Source organism: Haliotis rubra, unplaced genomic scaffold (assembly GCF_003918875.1).
Source record: "Haliotis rubra isolate DU_JTF1 unplaced genomic scaffold, ASM391887v1 Scf207, whole genome shotgun sequence".
In the NCBI taxonomy this organism is placed as follows: Eukaryota; Metazoa; Mollusca; class Gastropoda; order Lepetellida; family Haliotidae; genus Haliotis; species Haliotis rubra.
Window position 1 is genome coordinate 320,372 of NW_025766081.1, and position 23,366 is coordinate 343,737.

General features: G+C 38.4%; 1 protein-coding gene across 1 annotated transcript in view; it reads left to right on the forward strand.

Annotated features, from left to right (window-relative positions):
* Positions 1–3,188: 3,188 nt before the first annotated feature.
* LOC124276203 (potassium channel subfamily T member 2-like) overlaps positions 3,189–23,366 on the forward strand; it is an 80,996-nt gene continuing 60,818 nt past the window's right edge. Inside the window, 2 exon segments of the mRNA XM_046711861.1 lie at positions 3,189–3,533; positions 13,382–13,461. Coding sequence (XP_046567817.1) covers positions 3,439–3,533; positions 13,382–13,461 — 175 coding nt within the window. The 5' untranslated portion in view covers positions 3,189–3,438.

Consider the following 23,366-nt stretch of genomic DNA (forward strand, 5'->3'; position numbering starts at 1 on the left):
GACTGGTGCCCTGTCCTGTTCGATTTAACTGGGGGCGGTGGGGGTAGTCTAGTGGTTAAAGCGTTGGCTCGTCACGCCGAAGACCCGGGTTCGAATCCCCACATGGGTACAATGAGTGAATCCCATTTCTGGTGTCCCCCGCCGTGATATTGCTGGAATATTGCTAAAAGCGGCGTAAAACCAAACTCAGTCAGTCGATTTAACTGACGTGACCTTCAACCTGATCCAAACGTGCCTGACGTTTCGTTTCTGCATGAGTGTGGCGGCACAGTCACAAAGAGATGACGCATGTCTACAGTCAGAAAAGAGAACAGTCTTCCCGATTGGCGGTGGAACGCTGTCGACCACCTGCAGGTTGATGGGTATCTGATCCAAACGTCTGATGTCGAATCCATCGGTGCTCATCACATTTTGCTGACATTTAAGACGTATGCATCGTGACTTTGTGTTGACCCAGTTTCAAGCATGCCTGTGCATCTGCCTTTGGTAGTCAACCGACGTCTTTGTCACTTGGGGGGCATGAGGGCACTTAGTTGTTGTAATGCGATCAGTGACAAATGTTGTGCTCTCTGAAAATGATGTGTAACAAATCTGTAACGATACATCCAAACCCAGGTTTTCAAGCACCTCGTGAACATCGGCCTCATGACTCCATGCCCCTATCCGGTCACCATGATGGGGTTCTGTAGGGGTTACCCAGTCATTGTGTACCTGGATATTTCAGTTTTGCTTTGTTGGATCACCATTCAATATCGTAAATACTTGATCCCTTGCAAACGTTGACTGGTATACAACCAATACAATAATGTATTTCACACATCACATGCTTATTGAAATTGTATCTGTACAGAGTAGAAGTGAGAATTGACATTTAGCTATCTATTGGCCAGTAGTAATGAAGTTCTTTCAGAATGCGCGAGGATGTGAATTTGTCTCATTATAGATAAACACGCGTTTATATGTACGCTAAATATGTTAATATTTTACTCATATGTTTAGTTGGTTGATTGGTTGGTTAACGACACACTCAGCGATATTCCAGCTATCATGGAAGCGGTCTGTAAATAATCGAGTCTGGACCAGACAATCCAGTGATCAACAACAGGAGCATCAATCTACGCAATTGGGTGATGACACGTGCCAACCATGTCCGAGAGCATGACCAGCCGATCCCGTTAGTCGCCTCTTACGACAAGCATGTATTTCTTATGGATGTGGAAAGGGTTTTGTCGCTTCTATCTACAGAAGACCAATTCTTACCCGGATCTTCATGTGTCTGATATGTTTTGTTTGATATTTCAGGCAATACAGGGATGCTTGTATATGAAATAATACCACATCGTCACAGATCCCATGAAGATACACCGACATGGGGGTAACGTAGGGGTTTTAGTCTGAACCGAATGTCACTGGCGTCTGTACAAACTGTACATGCATTTGTGCATGTTGTTTAACACCGCGCGCAATAATAGTCTCTAAATTTAAATCATGGAATGAGTGAGTGAGTTTAGTTTTACGCCGCACTCACCAATATTCCAGCTATATGGAGGCGGTCTGTAAATAATCGAGTCTGAACCAGACAGTCCAGTGATCAACAGCATGAGCATCGATCTGCGCAGTTGGGAACCGATGACATGTGTCAACCAAGTCAGAGAGCCTGACCACCCGATCCCGTTAGTCGCCTCTTACGACAAGCTCGGGTTACTGAAGATCAATATTCTAACCCGGACCTTCACGCTCCCGTCATCTGACCACCGATACAATTACAACGTAGGGGCGGTGGGGTAGCCTAGTGGCTAAAACGTTCGCACGCCACGACGGGTTCACTTCCCCACATGGTTACGACGTGTTAAGTCCATTTCTTTGTTCCCCAAACATGATATTTCTGGATTGTAGCTTGAAAACCGCATATTCACAATTACTCGAAAGCTCTTCGGGTTTACACTCGAATGGAATCGAACCCATTTCTTGGTCGTGAAGAGCGAACGCTGGTCACACTGCCTCCGTTTGCAAGAAACGCGACCCGTGAAGATCCGGGTTAGAATTGGTCTTCAGCAACCCATGCAATAGGCGACTAACGGGATCGGGTGGTCAGACTCGCTGACTTGGTTGACACGTATCGTATCCCAACTGTCTAGATCGATGCCCATGCTGTTGATCACTGGATTGTCATATCCAGATTCGATTATTTACAGTCCGTCGCCATACAGCTGGAATATTGCCAAGTTAATTCGGCATAAAACTAAACTCACTCGCTCACTTCAAGAAACCATTTGGATATAATTATATTCAAAGGCAAAAGTTTAATTTGTATGATCAACACAATTGATTCAAGAAGTCCGTAGAAAAAAAGGCATAAAACGTGCCCTTTAAAAAGTGGGGCTCTAAACCCAAATCATGGCCACCCTCGGAAATCATTGTTTTGACGTTGACGGCTCCGAAAAACACAAATTTGGAAGAATCTGCTTGCATTTCTCTATGCCACGGCTAACCCGAACCCGGGAATTCGGCGTGGCGAGCGAACGCTTTAACCACTTGTCTACCCCACCGCCCCTAAACGTCTTTCAGGAGATGGAAACACCGACTCCCGCTGTCCGGACAGACGCTTAAAATGTATCCACCTAACTATGATCGATATAAAAGCAATACCCACATAAGTAAATTGAGTTTACTCCATTGACAAATGACAGTAATCGAAACACAAATAAACAACAAATAAACAAACAAACATAATATATTCCAGCGTGTTAAATATGTGACTTAAAGGTTGACTTTGAAATAGCTGAAAATATTTTATGGACGGCATGACGTCATCACTTGTATGACGTCATGAAAGTGCAGTGGAAGTGCAAGGAAACGTATGTTCTCACTGTGGACGGTGTAACATAATGCATCACTAACATCCGCATCAACAAGCTGAAACGAAATGGGACCAAATATGAGAAAAACAGCCGTGTAAATCCCTTGAGGTTTCCAAAACAAAAAATTAAAATATACAACCACTGTCAACCCAAGTCAGAAAAGAAATACCCTGCATACCCTTAATCTTTACAACGCATGTCGTCATATAACAGTCAACATGAGGGAACATTACACCTAATGTGACATAACGCTTCTAGTAATATTTCCTTGTTTACCAAACGCCGCCTTAAAGTGTCCAGTTAAAAGGCGCCCATACTCAACGTTCGTTTCACGAAGGCATATTCTGTTACTATTAACGCCACACTTGCCTGGGGCTTCCCCGAAAACCGGTGTGGCTATAGGCTGAAGCGGAAGGCATTTGAGCGTGACTGGAGGGTTCAGCTTGCAAGGCGTATCAGCAGGGATATATACATTCGTAAATTTGGAGTCAACCACAGTGGATCTTAATGGTCCGAGGAAGCCGGCACAAGGTGTGCTCATCGCTTTGTTTACGTACGTAGAATATAGTGTCTTGGGATGGCGGACACGACCACGAACTACGATGCTGCCGATTTGGCATGGATGTATCAGGAGGCAGAAGATGACGAGGATGATCAAGACTGGGCCGATGGGTGAATATGTTTATTATTCAACTAAATTTTACAATTGCGTGATTGCCTGCTCCCCGTTTCCGCACAGGGCTGCGAGTCATTGTCAATCGCATGCTCGTGTATTGTTTGTGGTGGCGGTCAATGGGCGGCAGTTGTTCAAGTTCGTAAGTAAACACACTTTCTCGCGCTATTTAGAATACTCGGGCTGATCAGCTGTGACAATTGACGCCACTTTGATATACGGAGCTGTCCTTGAAACCTTCACACACTCCAACCACTGTCAGTTTCTTTCATGCTTGTTAAAAGTCAAGTGTTGAGCTATTTCACTGGAGTCACTTGTGATCACTGATTGTCAATACAAAGAAAGCAGGAATGTTTGAAACCCTTATCAAATCATTTACTAGTCTAGTAATTTTCTAATCAGTGAGCAAATAATTTCCTTAATCTGAATATATAATTATTACCTGGTATAGTAAACTCTACATAGTTATTAATATTACACATTTTTCAAATTTTTAATTGTGAGTTGTTTCTACACCATGTTTTCAACAAAGGATGTGAATCTCGAGTCTTTCAGAAGGTATTCATATCTTGTACTGGAAGAGCATGTAATGGACTAGTAATTGAATGTGATTAGACATTTATCAAAACAATGTCACATGCAGAATACATTCAGTATGCCCTAAGCCTGGCTTTAATATACAGGTCCCACACAATAGAAGAGGGGGCATCTCAAGGCCTGATATATGAAATATTACCTTAAAATATATGAGTTTTGCAGGAAGGAATGTTTATAAAATACACCAGTCATTTGATATTTTTGGGGCGGTGGGGTAGCTTAGTGGGTAAAGTGTTCGCTTGTCGCGCCTAAGACCCGGATTTGATTCCCCCCAATGGGTACAGTGTGTGAAGCCCATTTCTGGGGGCCCCTGTCCGTGATATTGCTGGAAAATTGCTAAAACAGTAAAAGCGCGTAAAAGTAAACACACTCACTCACTCATTTGATATTTTTTTAAATAATCATGATGTATTGCATAGTTCATGTTCTTTGCAACATGTTGTTGAAACTATTTGAATTCATTCCACTCCAATTATTCTATAGGATGGAATTCAGCATCAGAATCAGAACTCACTGGGACTGTGAGTTTAGTATCTTTCTTTTAGCAATATTCCAGCAACAACAGTAGCACCAGAAATGGGCTTCAACATTTAAGTGGGCGTGATATTTATGATATCTTTACAGAAAAAGTAGCAGGTAAAACATTTAAGTAATATTTATGATATCTTACATGAAATGATCCATTGAATGATTGAATCATTTGGTACCTAACTGAATGTTGCAGTCTGTGATTTCATCAACATCACCTGCTACATAACCTGTGGTCGATCTTATGAACACTTCATTTGTTTGCATGTATATAAAATTACTCAACGTGATTCACTGTTAATTGTTACAGAAACATTGTCTTAACACGCTCACTGCTTATCAAGAGTATACTCGTGTTATCAATTGTAACAGAATTTGCCACTACGAGTTATCCCGTAGCTACATCAGTGGTATTTCAAAACAAATTTCACATGCTGGCTAAATAGGCTCAAGAAGCAATCGTTTCCTGGCGGTAACAATGAACCACAAAAGGATGTGTACTGATGTAGCTAGCAGATAACTCGTAGTGGCAAATTCTGTTACAATTGATAACATGAGTATACTCGGGATAAGCAGTGAACATGTTAACCTTATACAATTTTGTATGTATGACATTTGGTTTAATAACATCACAAGATATTATTGAGGAAAGTTGTTTTCTTTGTAAAAATTAAAATTATCGGTAAATTCTATCTCTGATCTACTGGGCCTACAGTGGTAATACACAGTTCATGTTTGACTTTTGTAAGTATATGCATGTAGGTATGTTAAAGGGCTGTCAAATACCTCAATCATATGTAGAATGTAATAACTGTAATTAATTTGTATCCACTTACTGTGCTTCTATTAGTTCTGATAAATACTGCCATTATGTATATATTATGTATAACAACGTAAATAATTGTAACCCTTGTACCACCATAGGTGTGTGTGTGTGAGTGTAGTTTTATGGCGCCTTTAGGCCACACTATTTTTATTACTTGGTTTACGGATCTGCTGACCAATAAATTTTGCTAAAGTGGGAAAGAAAATGTCAATGTTCATTTTTTAAATACAGACGATAACTAACATCCAAATAAATAATTTTAAAATCTACCTTATTGAAATCAAGTTTCTGTTACAATTTTAGCATTGTGGCAAAACAAAATCTTAAATATTACTGAATAAAACACAAATTAATGTTACCGAGTGAAAATGCTGGTTCTTTAAAACCCTATTATAGTAGGAAATGAGAACACCTGAATGGCTGATGGCATATTCTATTTTTTTAAACAGCCTACTTGTAGTGAAAGCCACTTAAGGAAAAGAAAAATCTGGAATAGCATTATTTTTTTCTACCACCTACCGACAGGAATATTGCTGTAAACAAATCTGTAAACCAAGTAATATAAAAATTGAGGCCTTAGCTTTATTCCAGCAATATCATGGCAGGGGATGCCAGAAATTGTGCCTATGTGGGGAATCGAACCCAGAACTTTGGCATGACGAGCGAATGCTTTAACCATTAGGCTACCCCACCACCCCTACTACCATAGGAGTTTTCTTTTGAGAAATAAATATGTTAAGGAAATGGAAGTGACAATTAAGCTACTTGACAATCCATGCTTCATGACAGTGCTTTGTCATTTCTTGTTAAGAGGATCTAGGTGTCTGCCTGTTCTGTCATAACTTGGTTCATAAAGGACAAGCAAGATGGCCAGATGTACCGATACCCTCATAAGTCATGATGCAAGGAACTGAGTATGGTTTTATGCCACTTTTTGCAAAAATCCAGAAATCACAGCTGGGAAACTCAGGGGTTCAAAAATCCCATGGCCCGATGCCCGGGACAAGTCAGTTTTCATTTCAGGCAATCAAATAATGGTATCTTACTTGTCCGTGGGCTACTAGATAATTTCCACTTATGGTTTCAAGCCGCAAATAAACTTGGATTTAATTTCATATCTGCTCAAAATGTAGATATTACATTTCGCAATGATAATAAAGAAGAGTTATCTTTCTTTGCTATTTATCACTTTTCAATAAATAGTCCAGTAAACATTAACATCAAATACCATGTTGATTTCTTCTTTCATAATTACATCATCATAATTATGTCATAAAATCAGGGCAAGTGGAAAATTAGTCAGGACAAGTTACTTTCTTAAAGTCACTTTCCCTATGGCAAGTGGCTTTTTAAAAAAAATTTGAACCCCTGAAAATCCAGATGTGGGTTTCACACATTCCACCAAGCTGGGAATCGAACCTGAGTCTGTGGCGTGACGAGTGAACACTTGAACCACTAAGCTACCTAACCCTTGTATGATGTGACACTTTAAACAGTTTCAAAGAAAATTGTATAAATTTCAATGTGTAAATTGATGATAAATTTGTCACGTGCCAATTGCAGAGTTACAGGACTTTGTGAGCTGAATGTCTATGAGCACAACTTGAACTTCCGTGTGGATGTCATAAATTCCCGTACTAGTACTTCAGGCACAGAAAACTTATACTGGGTCACATGTGCAGCAAAATTATAAAATAGTTTATTTGAAATGACCATATTTGTAAAATTCTAACAGAGATTTATCTGGACCGAAGTTTGGCACCAATCTACTATGTGTCATTAGAATATCCAAATACGAATTACAAAGTACCTCTTTCATACAAAAATGGTAAAAGTTAAGGTCACAGCTTGGTCGAGGTGACTGGTAATCACAGAAATATAAAGAGAGACTACATGACTGTACTGAATGCAATGTTGAAAGTAAATGTGAAAACCCCTTAACAATTATTTCCAACTTTTTCCTGACAAGGTCAAGGTCATTTATCTATAAACTGTGTCTATGTCATCATCTGTCAGCATTTGTGGAATGCATATCAAACAGATCAGAGAGCTTTAATTTCATTTCTTGATAACTGCCTGATCAATAGATAAACAGTGGAAAATATTATCATGGTGTTTAAACACTTATTGAACCTGTGATTCAGTTCTGTGTACAAGATGAGACACAGCTGTGAAGATCCGGGTTAGAATTGATCTTCAGCAACCCATGCTTGTTGTAAGAGGCGACTAATGGGATCAGGTTGTCAGACTCGCTGACTTCGGTTGACACATGTCATCATATTCCAATTACGTAGATCGATGCTCATGATGTTGATCACTGGATTGTCTGGTCCAGACTTGATTATTTACAGACCGCCACCATATAGCTGGAATATTGCTGAGTGCGGCGTTAAACAACAAACTAATGCATAGGTCGCAGATATACATTCAACAGTAACCCGTTGACTAATTGATTCATAACAGTCATAGCATGGTAACTCAACTGTCAAGGAGTCATTGTCTTGTCACTCTCTCAAGTGGAAGGATATAAAACAATCATAACAATAAAAATATACTGGAAGCCCGTCTATGACAACATTGTTACTTATCAGTGTATATAACACAGCAATCAGTGACACATGACAGCTGTGACAGTGTTGATTCAAGTGCCAGATGATAAATCACCTTTAAGTGTGTACTAAACATGAAATATACAACCACTACTACTGTATACAGTGTTGTAACTGGTCTATTTCAGGAAGGGAATGTTTATGACAGTCGTTAGCATGTTTAATAAACTGATTGCTACATTAAATAAACAGGCTTTATAACGAAGCTTATAACAGACCAGAGACCATATATCAGTACATGTATATGGTCTCTGAACAGGCTAATGCATGTATGGAAAACATTTTGCTGTGCATTTTAGTCAATAGCCATAAAAGAAACTATGGTTTTAACGAAATAAAATTAGTGACCTCTTAGATTGCTTTATAACGGTAGTTTACAGTGAAAACAGTTTCATTTTTTTAGGTGGAATAGGTTTCATAGTGACCATAGGCCATTGTGCATCAAACTGTTTTTTGTCATCTATAAGGAGGTAAGAAACTGAGACTTCATCATTTATTTGAATCCATATGGAGCAGTCTTTCTTGATCGTTTAACGTCACCCTCAGCAATATTCCAGCTATATGGCGGCGGTCTGTAAATAATCTAGTCTGGACCAGACAATCCAGTGATCAACATCATGAGCATCGATCTATGCAATTGGGATATGGTGACATGTGTTAACCAAGTCAGCGAGTCTGACCACCCGATCCTGTTAGTCGCCTCTTATGCCATGTATAGGATGCAGAAGATCAGTTCTTACCTGAGTCTTCATGGGTAAATGGAACAGTGGAATGTGTAGGCTGATGCTGAAACTCAAAACATTTAACATTTTCTCCTGAACCAAATTATGTTTGTTGTGTTAAGTGCCTTGGCACTTAGAAAGTTGTCAAATAGGTTACTTATTAAAGCCATACACAATCAGCTTAGTTTAATGAGTGAGTGAGTTTAGTTTTACGTCCCACTCAGCAATAGCTTAGTTTAATGTCAGAGATCAAGAGATTGTGGTCAACCTTAGTTTTCAAATGTTTGTGAAATAAAACCCTTTTTGATAATCATTACCAGGCAGTGTTATTCCCCTTCTACACATCTGTTTTCTGTATAAAAATCTGTCATCTTAACAAGAATATAAGGAAGATCTTGTAAATGTTAGGCCTTTGGGAATTCTTATGAAGATTACAGATTGCTGTAGACAATGATAATGGGGCACCTTTTTGAACTTGGAGCTTAACATGGCTGATGGGGGTAAGTGTTAGCGGGCACTCACCAATGATCCTTGTTATCACATAAGTGAAATGTTGCTTATTAAGGCCAGACCGATTTTATTTCTTGTTTTAGGGATTTTTGTCCTCAGAAAACCTAAAGGCAAGAGAGAAAAAAATAAAAAATAAAAATCACCAGTCCAGGTAATATTCCATTTAGATACTAAAAGTATTATATTTTTGTCAATTTATGAAGTGTATATGAGGCAAAAAGCATTCAAAAGATTTTTTTTTTGTAAGTTTACATTTTGGGCCAATAAAAACATGAAGATTTTATTTTTGGAGCGGGGAAAATTAATTTATAGCCAAAAATAATTCCCTGTTACTTGAAATTATTTGACAGTTGATGGCTGCAACATATATATTATCTGGAATCCCCGGGTAACTGCATCACCCCGGGGCAGTGAGATCAACAAGTCATACAAGCAACCCGAGTTGTAAACACACTTCAATCAATCTTGATCTCGAGGCCTTTTTATTTTGACAAGTTTATAACCTGTTTCTGTGTTATATTGTTTTATGATTAAATCACATGCTGGGTATATTAGAACTTAGCCGCTTGTTGACACAGATTGATGGGACTATAATCCTCAAGGCATGAGAAGTGCATATTGGCTTCAAATATATTCCTTCGTGTTGGCTCTGACGTTCTTTATTCGGACTTGGTATTCAGTTGAACTTTGTAACAAACTTGGAGGTGTCGGATTCCTGTGTTTCTCGAACTCACCTTCCTGATTTCTTCCTGAATACCTTTCATATCTATCATTATATATGCCAGTATTCGGATCTGTTGAACTAGAGGTGTCTAATTCCATGTAGTCATGAATTCACCTTCCTGATTCCCTGCGAGTTCTTTTTATATCCGTCATTATATATATTTAGAATCAGATCAGTTGAACTGGAGGTGTTAATTCCCATGTGTCATGCGACTTCCTCTTATATCTACCCGTGAAGATCTGGGTTAGAATATTGATCTTCAGTAACCCATGCTTGTCGTAAGAGGCGGTTAGCGGGATCGGGTGGTCAGGCTCGCTGTCTAGGTTAACACATGTCATCATATCCCAACTGCGTAGATCGATGTTCATGCTGTTGATCACTGGATTGTCTGGCCCAAACTCTATTTTTTTGCAGACCGCCGGAAAATATTGCTGAGTGTGGCGTGTACAACTAAACTCACTCACTCACTCCTCTTATATCTATTGCATATATACTCTGCACAAAAATAAATGCAATAAATTGGAGATATCTGACAGAGTTTTGCTGATCAATATTTATACAAAATGAATAGCAAATATGAATTTTTGATTCATGGGAGTGATATGGGTAGAATGAAGTACGACCAAAAAAATGTTTGGGGAACTCAAAAGCGCAACCACATGGGAGCATGGCAGCTAACACACCATCATGAAAGGATTGTGAAACATGAATTGTTGAGTGATTAAACTTGAAGGTTTTCATTTGTCTGTCATCACAGTTGTGTAGCAGGTGAAAAGTGAAAACATGCCACGACTTACAGAAGCTCACTGTAACAACGCCATTAGCCGAGTGATATAGCCAGGTTTTGCCATGTATTGCCAAACACCATTACAAGAGTATAGAACCATTATCAGATGCAGGGATTAACATGACTTACCCAAATCCAGTCAACTATATGTCCAACTGCAGCAGACAGGTTCATAAGGGTTTGTCACTTATGTGATAGGGGGCGGTAGGGTAGCCTAGTGGTTAAAGTGTCCGCTCGTCACACCGAAGACCCGGGTTCGATTCCCCACATGGGTACAATGTGCGAGGTCCATTTCTGGTGTCCCTCGGTGTGATAATGCTGGAATATTGCTAAAAGCGGCATAAAACTAAACTTACTCACTCACATATGTGATAGACTCACCACAGCCACCTCTACAGTTAAAGCATGAGCAATACCAGGATTGCATAGGATTTCAGCACCGGCATTGAGGCTTAGGTATTCACCTGAGTCGATCAGGTCTAGGACACCCCATTATGCAACAATCAAATGTCGTTTTTAAACATGACAACGCCAAACCTCACATGGCAAGATTGACAGGGGCCATTTTGAGGAACCACAACATCTAAGAGCTGCCAAGTCCCTCGAGGTCTCCAGATCTAAACCCCATCAAACATTTATGGGATTGTGTTAGGCAACTTCTCCTACAGAACTTCCAACAGTTTGGACACGCACAGCAGGAAGAGTGGGTGAACATTCTCAAGGCCACAATTCGTAATCAATTCATGCCAAGCAGTTCTGGACTGTCATGGAGCCATACAAGATACTGAAAACAGATGACCTTCACCTTGACACCTTGATACATAAACGATACATCAGGAAACCAGACTTGTTAGAGTATATATTCAGATGTGTCAAACTGGAGGTGTTGAATTACTGGCTGTCTCAAGTTCAATTTCCAGGCCCTACGAGTTTGTTTCATTTCTATCCTTATATATATATTTGGATTTGTTGAACTGGAAATGTGGAATTCCTGGATGTCACAAAGATTGGATTATTTCCTAAATGGCATTCAATCTCAGAGTAAGGCACACAATTTCTGGGTGGCTGAGTGGGTTAGATGGCACACTTTGTGTGCTGGAGATTAGGTGCCTGACTCGGAGAGTGTTGGTTTGAATCCCGGATGGGACTCAACCCCCCAAAAGTACTAGATTTTGCACTTTTCGGAGAAAATGTAATCCCGACTATAGCATATGTTACATTTGACCACTTTCTGAATGGCATTGAATATTCACTCATAGAATAATCGTCTCTACCCCTCTCTTTGAAAGATAAACAATGTATGTATTCTGTATGTGATGCATCAGTTACTAACATAATTGCGTGAACATAAGATTAAATTATAAACCAGTTCTTGCAATGAAAAGAATGTTTACAATAACATAACAGTAAAAATCCAGCCTCAACTCCACTGTACAAACCAGAAGAGCTAGTCTGTCTCACAGTCCCCAAACCACATTATTTTCCCTACTGTCCAGCCCACCCTGCAATGCTAAAGCTCTAAATAAAACATCTAGATTTCCACATGTTCTGAATCTCACATCTCATTGGGGCTCCTTTTCAATCTAAATGGGTTTATTTATCAAAATTATATATGTTTAGAGACCAAGCGTCTAATGAACAGGTTGCCCCAGTAATGTGGATTCCAGTGACATCAGTAAGAGGACACTGTGGATGAGATACATACAGACAGTGTGATGTAACATGAAGAAACTGAAGTGGTTTAATTGTTGTGTGTTTTCAGGCTACAATTTTACAGCAATGAACAAATTTAACATCACAGATTTTGTTACCCACCAGCTCTAACATTGCTAGGGAAATAATTGTTTTTACATTGTTACATCGTCCTCTCAAGTTTAGGATAAAGACATTTTTTTTCCAAATTCATGCTTCATACTTAAGTTTCATTGAGAGAGTGATTGAGTTTAGTTTTATGCCGCACTCCGCAATATTCCAGCTATATGGAGGCGGTCTGTAAATAATCGAGTCTGGACCAGACAATCCAGTGATCAACAGCTTGAGCATCGATCTGCGCAATTGGGAACCGATGACATGTGTCAACGAAGTCAGCGAGCCTGACCACCCGATCTTGTTAATCGCCTCTTACGACAAGCATGGGTTACTGAAGATCAATATTCTAACCCGGACCTTCATGGGTCTACTTAAGTTTAAAAAGTACTTTCAGTTAATAACATATGACTTCATTTATTGAAGCAGTTACCATGAACTGAAAGTATCAAATGTTTTAGTTTGGGTACAATATAGCAAGCCCCACACAACTGTATCATGTATGTATAATCCTGTACATGATGTTACATCTACTGCTGGTACCTGTTCTCATGCAGACTGGGTTCAATATGTCTGTGCTTGGCGTCAGTTTTATAATATTTAGATAATATGGTTGTCCTAAAATTTATGTTATAACATGAAAAAAACATATTATCTAAATCATTTCTATGAAATAAAATATCATAGTTCATGAGTTTAAATTATTAAAATTTATCTATGTTTTTTGTATTTACTCAGGTCTCCAGTGAAGTATTTTACACAAGAACTGTCGATGCGTGGCCGCCTCCGCAGACTCCTCATTAAGAACCCCACCACAAGTAAGTTTTATTTGGATGTCAGCGTGGCCCAGATAAGGTTGGAGCTGCTCTGGTTACACAGCAGGACCTTACCGATAGGTTTACATAATAAAACACACACATGGTTAAAAAAATATTTATTGACAGACAAATGGTGAAATAATGTGATCTTGTGTCCTTTTAAATCTTTATTTCATGGTGCTCTGTTTTTAATCTTTAGATACAGAAGCACATAGTTTCATGATCATTTTTTATCAACAATATTGACCCCAAACATTGCGTGACTTGTTGATGTATGTGGTGTGCAGTGGTCTTGTGAAAGGAAAGCAGCAAATGTCTGCCTTGGGGCTTTAAGTGACCTGATGGAAGAAACACCTATTTCAAGATACAGAGAGTGTTATGAGTATCACTTGAGTGTCACCTTGTGCATGATACAATGTGTGACTGGGGTAATGCATGTCATGGTCTGTGACTGGGGTAATGCATGTCATGGTCTGTGACTGGGGTAATGCATGTCATGGTCTGTGACTGGGGTAATGCATGTCATGGTCTGTGACTGGGGTAATGCATGTCATGGTCTGTGACTGGGGTAATGCATGTCATGGTCTGTGACTGGGGTGACTGGGGTAATGTCATGTCACTGGGTTAATGCATGCCATAGTCTGTGACTGGGGTAATGCATGTCATGGTCTGTGACTGGGGTAATGCATGTCATGGTCTGTGATGGGGTAATGTCATGGTCTGTGACTGGGGTAATGCATGTCATGGTCTGTGACTGGTAATGCATGACTGGGTAATGCATGTCATGGTCTGTGACTGGGGTAATGCATGTCATGGTCTGTGACTGGGGTAATGGTCATGGTCTGTGATGCGTTAATGTCATGGTCTGTGACTGGAGTAATGCATGTCATGGTCTGTGACTGGGGTAATGCATGTCATGGTCTGTGACTGGGGTAATGCATGTCATGGTCTGTGACTGGGGTAATGCATGTCATGGTCTGTGACTGGGGTAATGCATGTCATGGTCTGTGACTGGGGTAATGCATGTCATGGTCTGTGACTGGGGTAATGCATGTCATGGTCTGTGACTGGGGTAATGCATCATAACCATAATAGAGGTTTACTTCAAAAACAGTTTGTTTTTTGTAGATTACCTTGTTTGTCCTGATGACATCATTGTGGCAGCTTTATATGCTGATAGAGATTAGGCAGTCTAATTAAATCTTAAACTTTAAACAGATGGACGAACAGACAGACAAGAATCCAATTGTCCAGAGGTTTTGTAGGTGTCTGAACACACCAGAAATGTGGAAATGTCTCTGAGTTTTTAACTTACATTCCCAACAGGTAGTATATCAATTATACCAAATATACTTGATTGGAAGCCAGTTAATCCCTTAACAATGTAAGCTTTATTATAAGCTGATTCTATATACCAATTATACTTGATGTGGAAGCCAGTTAATCCCTTAACAATATACTGACTGTTAGCTTTTTTATAAGCTGATTCTTTTTTCCTGTTTCTTTTTTTCCGTTTCTTTTTTTCCTGATTCTTTTTTTCCTACAATCTAAGTCACATCTTGCACTCCAGCAGCTACACCAATGTTTACTCCAACCCCACACGTTTACTACACTGGATAAACAGTGTTCTTTCAGCAGCAATCCAAGTCATTCATGCTGTAATCTTGAGTGGTCATCAGGGCATTTAATCCCAAGACAAACACACACCTTTACACTACAGTGGCTGGTTAAGGGGTCAGTGTTATACCTACAGGTCAGGGCAGTAAGCTATTGTAGATTGGGTCCAGACCGGAGGCTTATCGGGAGTGATTAAGCCTATTATTGGCTGTAAAGTGGATTACAGTGTTTGTGATTTGCCAGGGATTAGAGCAGGTGTAACCTCAAGTGTTTTGTATGGTTATTTTTACTTTATTCTTACAGTAGAACCATGCAGGTTGCCCATTTGTTTCAGGCTCAGGGGCGGTAGTGTAGCCTAGTGGTTAAAGCGTCCGCTGGTCATGCTGAAGGTCAGGGTTCGATTCTCCAGATGAATACAATGTGTGAAGCCCATTTCTGGTGTCCCCTGCTGTGATATTGCTAAAATTGGCATAAAACTAAACCCACTGCATAAGGCTCTGCAATTTTTACTCCAGAGTTGTCATGTATACAATTTTTCATGATCAACCATCGATCAGCAAGTTATATATTGATATCAGTATAACAGATATTAGGATAACACACATCTGAAAAATTAATTCAGTCATAACTTACAGATAAGTACCGGCCTGAAATTATAAGGAGCTCTCTCCCAGACATACTATTAAAAAGACAGAAGTTAGAAGAGGGCTGCAGTGAAAACACTACGAGGCAATAATGATATTTTTAGGGGCGGTGGGGTAGCCTAGTGGTTAAAGCGTTGGCTCGTCACGCCGAAGACCCGGGTTCGAATCCCCACATTGGTACAATGTGTGAAGCCTATTTCTGGTGTCCCCCTCCGTGATGTTGCTGGAATATTGCTAAAAGTGGCGTAAAACCAAACTCAGTCAGTCAGTAATGATATTTTTACATGTATATAGTAACAAAGAGCAATGCATTTCGAACAATGCCACCTATAGCCTAATTACAGTGTCTTGGTAAAGAGTCCTTGGTGAAAAACACAAGTTACACTAATGCTTGGCTTTTATATGTTCCATTTTGAGTATCTCACTTGAGCAAAAAACAATCTTTTTCCAAGTAAAAACACTCTGTTGAAATTATTCGTAAATGTTCAATTCTAGTGACTACAAGTAATGAATTGAATTCATGGAGAGATACGGTTCGATTCTCCGAATAGGTGAGTGAATCGTAACACTACCAGTCTACATAATTATTAGATGCTCTTAGAAATATAGTACCCTAAAACCCCCAAAATTCATATTCAATAAGACAACATAATTTACATATACATGGTGTAATCAGTTGACTTGATCTGTTTCATGAAAGTAAGCCTGTCATCACATCTATTAGGATAACATTGAGCTAACACTTCAATTAAGGCTCATTACAATTTAGAGCCCATACAAGCATGTCAAATGTATTACAGTCTACTTCCAACCAGGCAGTAAATATATCACCATGATTAGTGCCAGTTCAATAAGCAGGATACTCGCCTCTCTCTCGCCAGTAGGTTATCATAGGACACGCCCCATTCAGTATCAACAACAAATTATACTCTTTCTATTGTTTCACTTTTTGGGTAGAGAAAATAAAGGATAACTAGCATGTTAGGAACATAAATTTCTTGGAATCTTTAAGAAAAATTCAATCATGACTTGAAGCGAGCTTGTAGTGCTTACGAAATGTAACAGACAAAACCAACCATGTGAAAAATATTGTTAATGAAAACAAGTGTTCCAGAATTGTTTGTGTTCGATTATGAGAAATTATGATCGATTGCTTGGTCGTTTAGTCACTACGACAATCAATCTTCGACATTTCAAATAATCGGACCACCACTATGACATACCATGAAATAATTTGAGTATCAATACTTTTAAAAGCCGTGTTAAAGTAAAGTCACTCGTTGTATTCAGAGGCATTCCTTGACTAATATACAGGTCAAATTCTTCTCTGTCGTTTGCGCCTGGGCTGCAGTGATCTTAATTCTCACTTGTTTGATAGATATTTGTCAGACAGCCGAACCTGCTCCATGTGGGAACACTCGAGAAAATGCTTACCATTATTTCCTTTAGTGTCCTCTATATGATAGGTTTAGATTTAATAAATACTTCTTTCAAAATAATATAAGTTTACATGCTATTCTAAGCAGATGATGAATCTTTGTCCCAGTATGAAAACGTAATTAATAATAAAATCGGTTTACAGTTTCTTAAATGATACCAACCGTTTTTCCATAAAGTGTGGTACCATATGCTTTACTTAGTTTGAAATTATTGAATTACTTATTTCCACAAATGTACTTATAAAATCCTTCTCTGCAAGATTATGTTTAGGAGAAGCATTTACATAGGCTGATGCAGCCTGTTTGCTGATCCTTTTTCCTTTTTGTAACATAATCATGTTTAATGTATATCACATGTCTTTCGGGAAATAAAATGCTGTTTAAATATACAATCAATGAAATAAACATTTGCTGGAGAGTTGATGTACTTTACTGAGAAAGTGTAATCCCAAATCTAACATGTGTTATGTTTGTCTTATAAGTTAACCATATTTTATCTTTTACTTTCACAAACTTTTCAGAATGCTTATTTGTGTTTTTTTGTCTTGAACTAAGTTGGCTTTTAAGATGATGGATGAATGGGTAGTGTAGTGATTTCATGCAGCCTTCCAACCTGTGATTCAAATACAAGCCAATCCCACATTACTTCCCCAGCTCCTTCGCCCTTCCGTCGTCCCCAAACCCTTAAAATCCGACCTCATCAAAAAAGGGGACCAATCCACAAAACCCTTTCCTACAACCTGTCAATGTTTTACCATTGACAGGCACTTACACCATATCCCAAAACCAGTACAACCCTTACAATAAAACCATTACATCCACAAACCCATTAATCAGGGACCCTTGGGTTGTCTGGTCCAGATATGATTATTTACAGGGTGCCATGATATAGCCAGAACAAGCAAACAAACTTTCTTCATCATCACAACCCCCTCACCATACGTACCTTGCAATAATCTGCTAAAAGCATCATAAAACCATAAACTCACTCAACCCATCTATTGTGACCCATTATCAGAATAACCTTGAGATAACAGCCCTTGTTCCACATCCCACAACTACACAGGAAATATTATCTAACCTTACAGAGAACATCTTCATCATCACTTTTTCTTTGTAGATTAGATACAGGCCATGATAAGCCCCTCGTGTTATGTAAGCCTTTGTTTACTGTAGTTTAATGACTGGTCAAGTCAACATTTACAGAAGCTTAAAAACCCTTCATCTATTCATATGAAAAGCAGCACACACAGTTCAAGGTACATATGTCATTAATAGCGGTTGGATACATGAATGCTCTTTCAATACCGTTTGGATATCTTGCCTCAAGCCTCTTCTCTGCAATGGTGTATGGAGATCTATACAGATAATTAAAGTACAAGGGAAGTATGCCTGCAACAGGGAGATGTCTTGAGGCCACAACTATTCGATAAATCTTATCATGATTATTGTTTCAATGTATTCCATTTACAGTTACTTAGTGAAACTTTTTTAAAGTGATATCTTGCTCATTTGTGGTTCATCGTAATCTTATCGTGGTAGTTGTCTGAACATATTCCATGTACAACTAGAGTAGGTTTTAAAGTGACATCCCGTTCACTGAGGGTTTTGATATGATTTTATTGAATAGAGTAGCCTTAGGCCAAGAATATTCTATACAATTGCTAAAAACGTTTGCCTCAGGTGCAGAATACTATTCCTGCCAATGGCTAATAGCTTACTAAGGATTTAACAAGACCTGCTCTAAAAGACCAGTATTTAGCCCCAGGTATGCAGTTAAAATTCCCAAATTGGGATTGCTGATGAAAATGTGTGCGCTCTAATGATAATGAAATGTTATAGCTTAAGAGAGGCAACTTCAGTGATAGATAGGAAGATGCTTTATTGCTAAGTTGTTCATCATTACAGTGAACCCCATGTTAAAGTACCTCTGAATATACTTTATGAAAATCACAAAATTTAAAAAAAGATAACTATTTCTTTCATAATTTGCTTGGCAAAGGATTTCAGATTAATTGATGGTACTGAAAGTACACTGTAAGCACTACAGGTTGGGTATGTACAATGTTCAGTAAAGAGTACAGAAATGTGTTGTGTGACAAGGAGATTGGCTTTGCCCTTTCTTTTCTATGACTTCTTTATAGATTTTCTGGGCCCCATTTTTGTAAGACTTAAAGTATGTTGGTATCTATCCAATCTTCTGTTCAGCAAACATGTTCAGATATCACATAGGTGCTGTCAGCTGTTAACTGTAATTACATTTTGCTCCATCTATCATGTTCCTAAAAATTATTTCGAACCTTTAAACTGTTTTATGAATATTGTCTGAAGTCTCAATCAGGTACTAATATTTACCAAAACACCTGAACAATCACATAAACCATGTTATATATTAGCTTGTCAACATTTTCGAAAATAGAAGGCATTAGGCCAGGAGAAAATGCTAAAAGTGTTCAATGAAATTAGTTTTAGTAAGAACTTACAACTACATTACAAATATTTCTAACATTTCTTGATTGCCCAATTTGCTTAGCAAGATTCTGGACCTTTAAAGCATATAACAACTGTATATTGTGGTTTCAAATCCAAGATTAGACCTGAATATGTTACTACATTTGTCAGCATCACACCTATGTGCTTGGGTTTCACTAAAGTGGTAAATGTCGAATACCTATATCAGGTTTTCTGAATTACAATATGACGTTAGTAATGTAACCTTGTTGTAAGGGGTTTCTTTTAGCTAGCGAGATTTCGTGTCATCATACTCCGAAGGTTTGGGATGTTGTTCATTAAACTAATCACAGTATTTTCTGGTCCATGCTTAAAGTACCTGGGCAGTGGGGTAGCCTAGTGGTTAAAGGATTTGCTCGTCATGCCGAAGACCCTGGTTTGATTTCCCACATAGGTAGCCCATTTCTGATGTCCCTCACTGTGATATTGCTGGAATAGTGCAAAAAGTGTCATAAAACGAAACTCACTGACTTAAGTACATGCAGGCCATCAGCAGTTTTTCACAGGGACAGGTGCTATATGACAACCAACCAAATCCTCAATCAAACTGCACAATATTTCCGCATCAACTAAGATGCAAGAGTTTGTTTGTGTCTATGTTTGTTATATTATTTAGTTTTGTTTGTTGTTTAATGCCCAACTCAACAATACTGTTATAATCCAGGGATAGAAATACATTTTTTTCTAAGTGTGTCTTTGGGCACCAGGGAATATTTTAACTGTGCCTTTCAGAAATCAAGTGTGCCCACATGTTTTTAGAATAAATGACTGTAGCAATGATGATGATCATTTGAAATTTATTGTTAGTAAACAACAAATGTAACCTGTTTTCTGTTATCACTGATATGTCTTCTGTTTAAGATGGCTTTTTTAAGCTTCATTTGTTCTGCTTTCCCAGCACCTTTGATAGCTAAGAATTTTTTTGTGTGACAGGTTATCTTGTTCAATATACCTAACATAAACAATTTCCTCTTTAATAACCGAACTATCAGTACTCCCATCAATCTAAATGGAAAAACAACCAGATTTCTTTACATCATCCATCATAATTCCAGTAATTTCCTGGGTGATAAAGTCAATAAATGTTTTTGCTTGTTTGTCATTTGCATAAGTGTTATGTTTTGGGAATTAAATGACTAAAGGTGAGTTATGTCTCTAAGAAATTAGGCATGCCATAAGGGCACCGAGAATATTTTTTATCCGTGCCATTTCAACATTTACCATGCCATGGCACCCTAATATATGGGGTATTTCGAACCCTGTAATCATAAATCATTCAATGGTTCCGCATTTATTGCTTTAACCTTAGAACTATTTCCCTACAACCAAATACCCATCCTTGAGGTGTTATGGGAAAGAACATATATGCTTAAGAAGCTTACCAAGGTACACATAAGCAAATTGGTCTGAAGACCCCTGGTTCTTGACCGGTCACTGGGAGGTTTCAGATTATGATAATGATGTGTTTTTCACAGAAGATCTCAGGGTCCAGTTCAGCTATTCAGATGTGTTTTGTAACATGACAGGCACCTGTATACTTGAGTAAGTTGGTGAGCCATGGCACGATGGAATGTTATCACCAATTTCATCAGTCATCACAGGTAGTTATTATGGACATGTGTTTTGTAGGATTATCCCTGAAAGGTTGGTCATTTGTAAGATTTCCACATGAGTGGAGGACGTGGTGGAGAATTTTGGAAAAGATTGGGAACTTTTTAAAGGGATGGAAACCATGCTGAATGTACTTTGTTCTGCATGGTTAATAATCTATGGTCCAGCGCCACGATTTAAGAAATTCTGGTCAGTTGATGTTTTTGTGCTTTATGGTTGTGCCACGGTGCTTAAGATGGTGGCATTGAGTCAGATGAAAACACAACACATGCTGTGGATACTCAGGTAGACTTAGTAATTGGTTAATCTATGAAAATAAATAATTTTGATAGAAACAACATTAAAGTTGAAAAGGAACCTCAGTGAGATAAGAACAGTAATTTACGCAGATACGCAGCTTATCTGTTCCTCTGACTTTCGTGATAAGTATTTTTTTATTATATTTTCTTTTGCTCATGTCATCCCTTCGAGAATAATATCTAAAATAATGGTTGAAATATGACTAGAGACATGTACGATATGATTATTGTGCGACTGAGATGCTGTTTGTAGTCAAACAATCATGTGTAAGATGGCTCCATCGCTGTGTGTCACCTAACCTCTGATCTTTGGCAGTTGACCCCTGATCTTACCTCTGACCCATTTGACTCCGCTGTTACAAACACAAGGAACAGTTCAACTTGTCAGCTTCCTGTATGCACAATCAGAATGATCTTCTGTTCTAACAAGAGAAATATTATGCTGTCATAGTGAAATTGTGACATAGACACAAAGGCTATTGTAATGTCCTTAAACAGTGAGAAAGTTTTGTATGAAAAAAAAAAGAAATTCATGTCATGTTAATTCATGCTGATGTGTAAATCTATTCCTGCTTGGGGAAGTTGAATCCAATTTACATTCTATATTTTTTCAACTTTCAATACATATATACCTCAGAAATATGAATATAATATCAGGGTATGAACTCCCAAAAATGTCAGCCAGACCACAGGGCTGGTTAGATGTAAAACTTGCCAGCCCAACCAAACCTTACCTGCCAGCAAATAATTTAGGTTTGACAAGTGATGCAGTTTATCATTCAATTGGAATTCATCATTATTTTTATCAGTGAATTAATAATGATTTATTATCCTGAAATATGATTAATATCTTCATATACATGTCTAAATTTTAACCCGACCGTCAGGCAGGAGAATTTGTGAATCTGGCAGTCCTTGTTGAAAATAACCCATCCAGGGCGGTCGGGCAGGCAGGTATTTCGAACGCTGATAATATATGGAATTATGTAAAGGGAAATTAGAAAAATTATGTTGAAAACTATTTTAGTTTGGAGTGACTGTCATTGACACAATGTTCTTTGCAAACCACAACATAACATGGCGTGACGTCATGTTGTGTGTAGGGATATGACACTTGATGGTTTGGCTGTCGTCAAGGTGATGCCAGAACCCGCTTAGTGTCATTTTGTGATGGGCAGGGTCAGTGAGTAAGTTAGCATTAGAAGCTTAACAAGTTGCAATACATTGTGAGTGGATCCTAATCTTCTGTCATGTCACATCTTGTATATTTCATCTATATCAGGTATATCATGACAAATATTTTTAAAGAAACAATGTCTTGTTTTCTTGTTATCTTTGATAGGAAGAACACAAACAATTATTGATGTGGACCAATAAAGAAATAATTTCTGAGAACTTTGAGTGAAAAAAATATTTTGTTAGGGTAAAATATGAGGCACATTAAAATACTTCCACTAGAAATGACATGTTATTAAAGATATCCATTTTAACATATTTTCAGTGTTTGCAAAATACTTGAAGTGATGATATGGAATAGTTGTTCCTTTAAGAAAATACAACCAGAAGTGTTTCAGATGTCCTTTAATAATTGCCATATTCAGGCCAGATTTATTGCAGTGTAAATATAGAAGGTTTCTATGGACTAAATCTTGATACACCTCCATTACAAGCTGAACCCTGTTCAACTCATGCTTTAACTGTGTTAACAGAAAGTCTGATCTGAATCGCTGCACTATAGAAAAGGATTGTGGCAAGTGTTACATGGTTTGGCTGCTTAAAAAGTA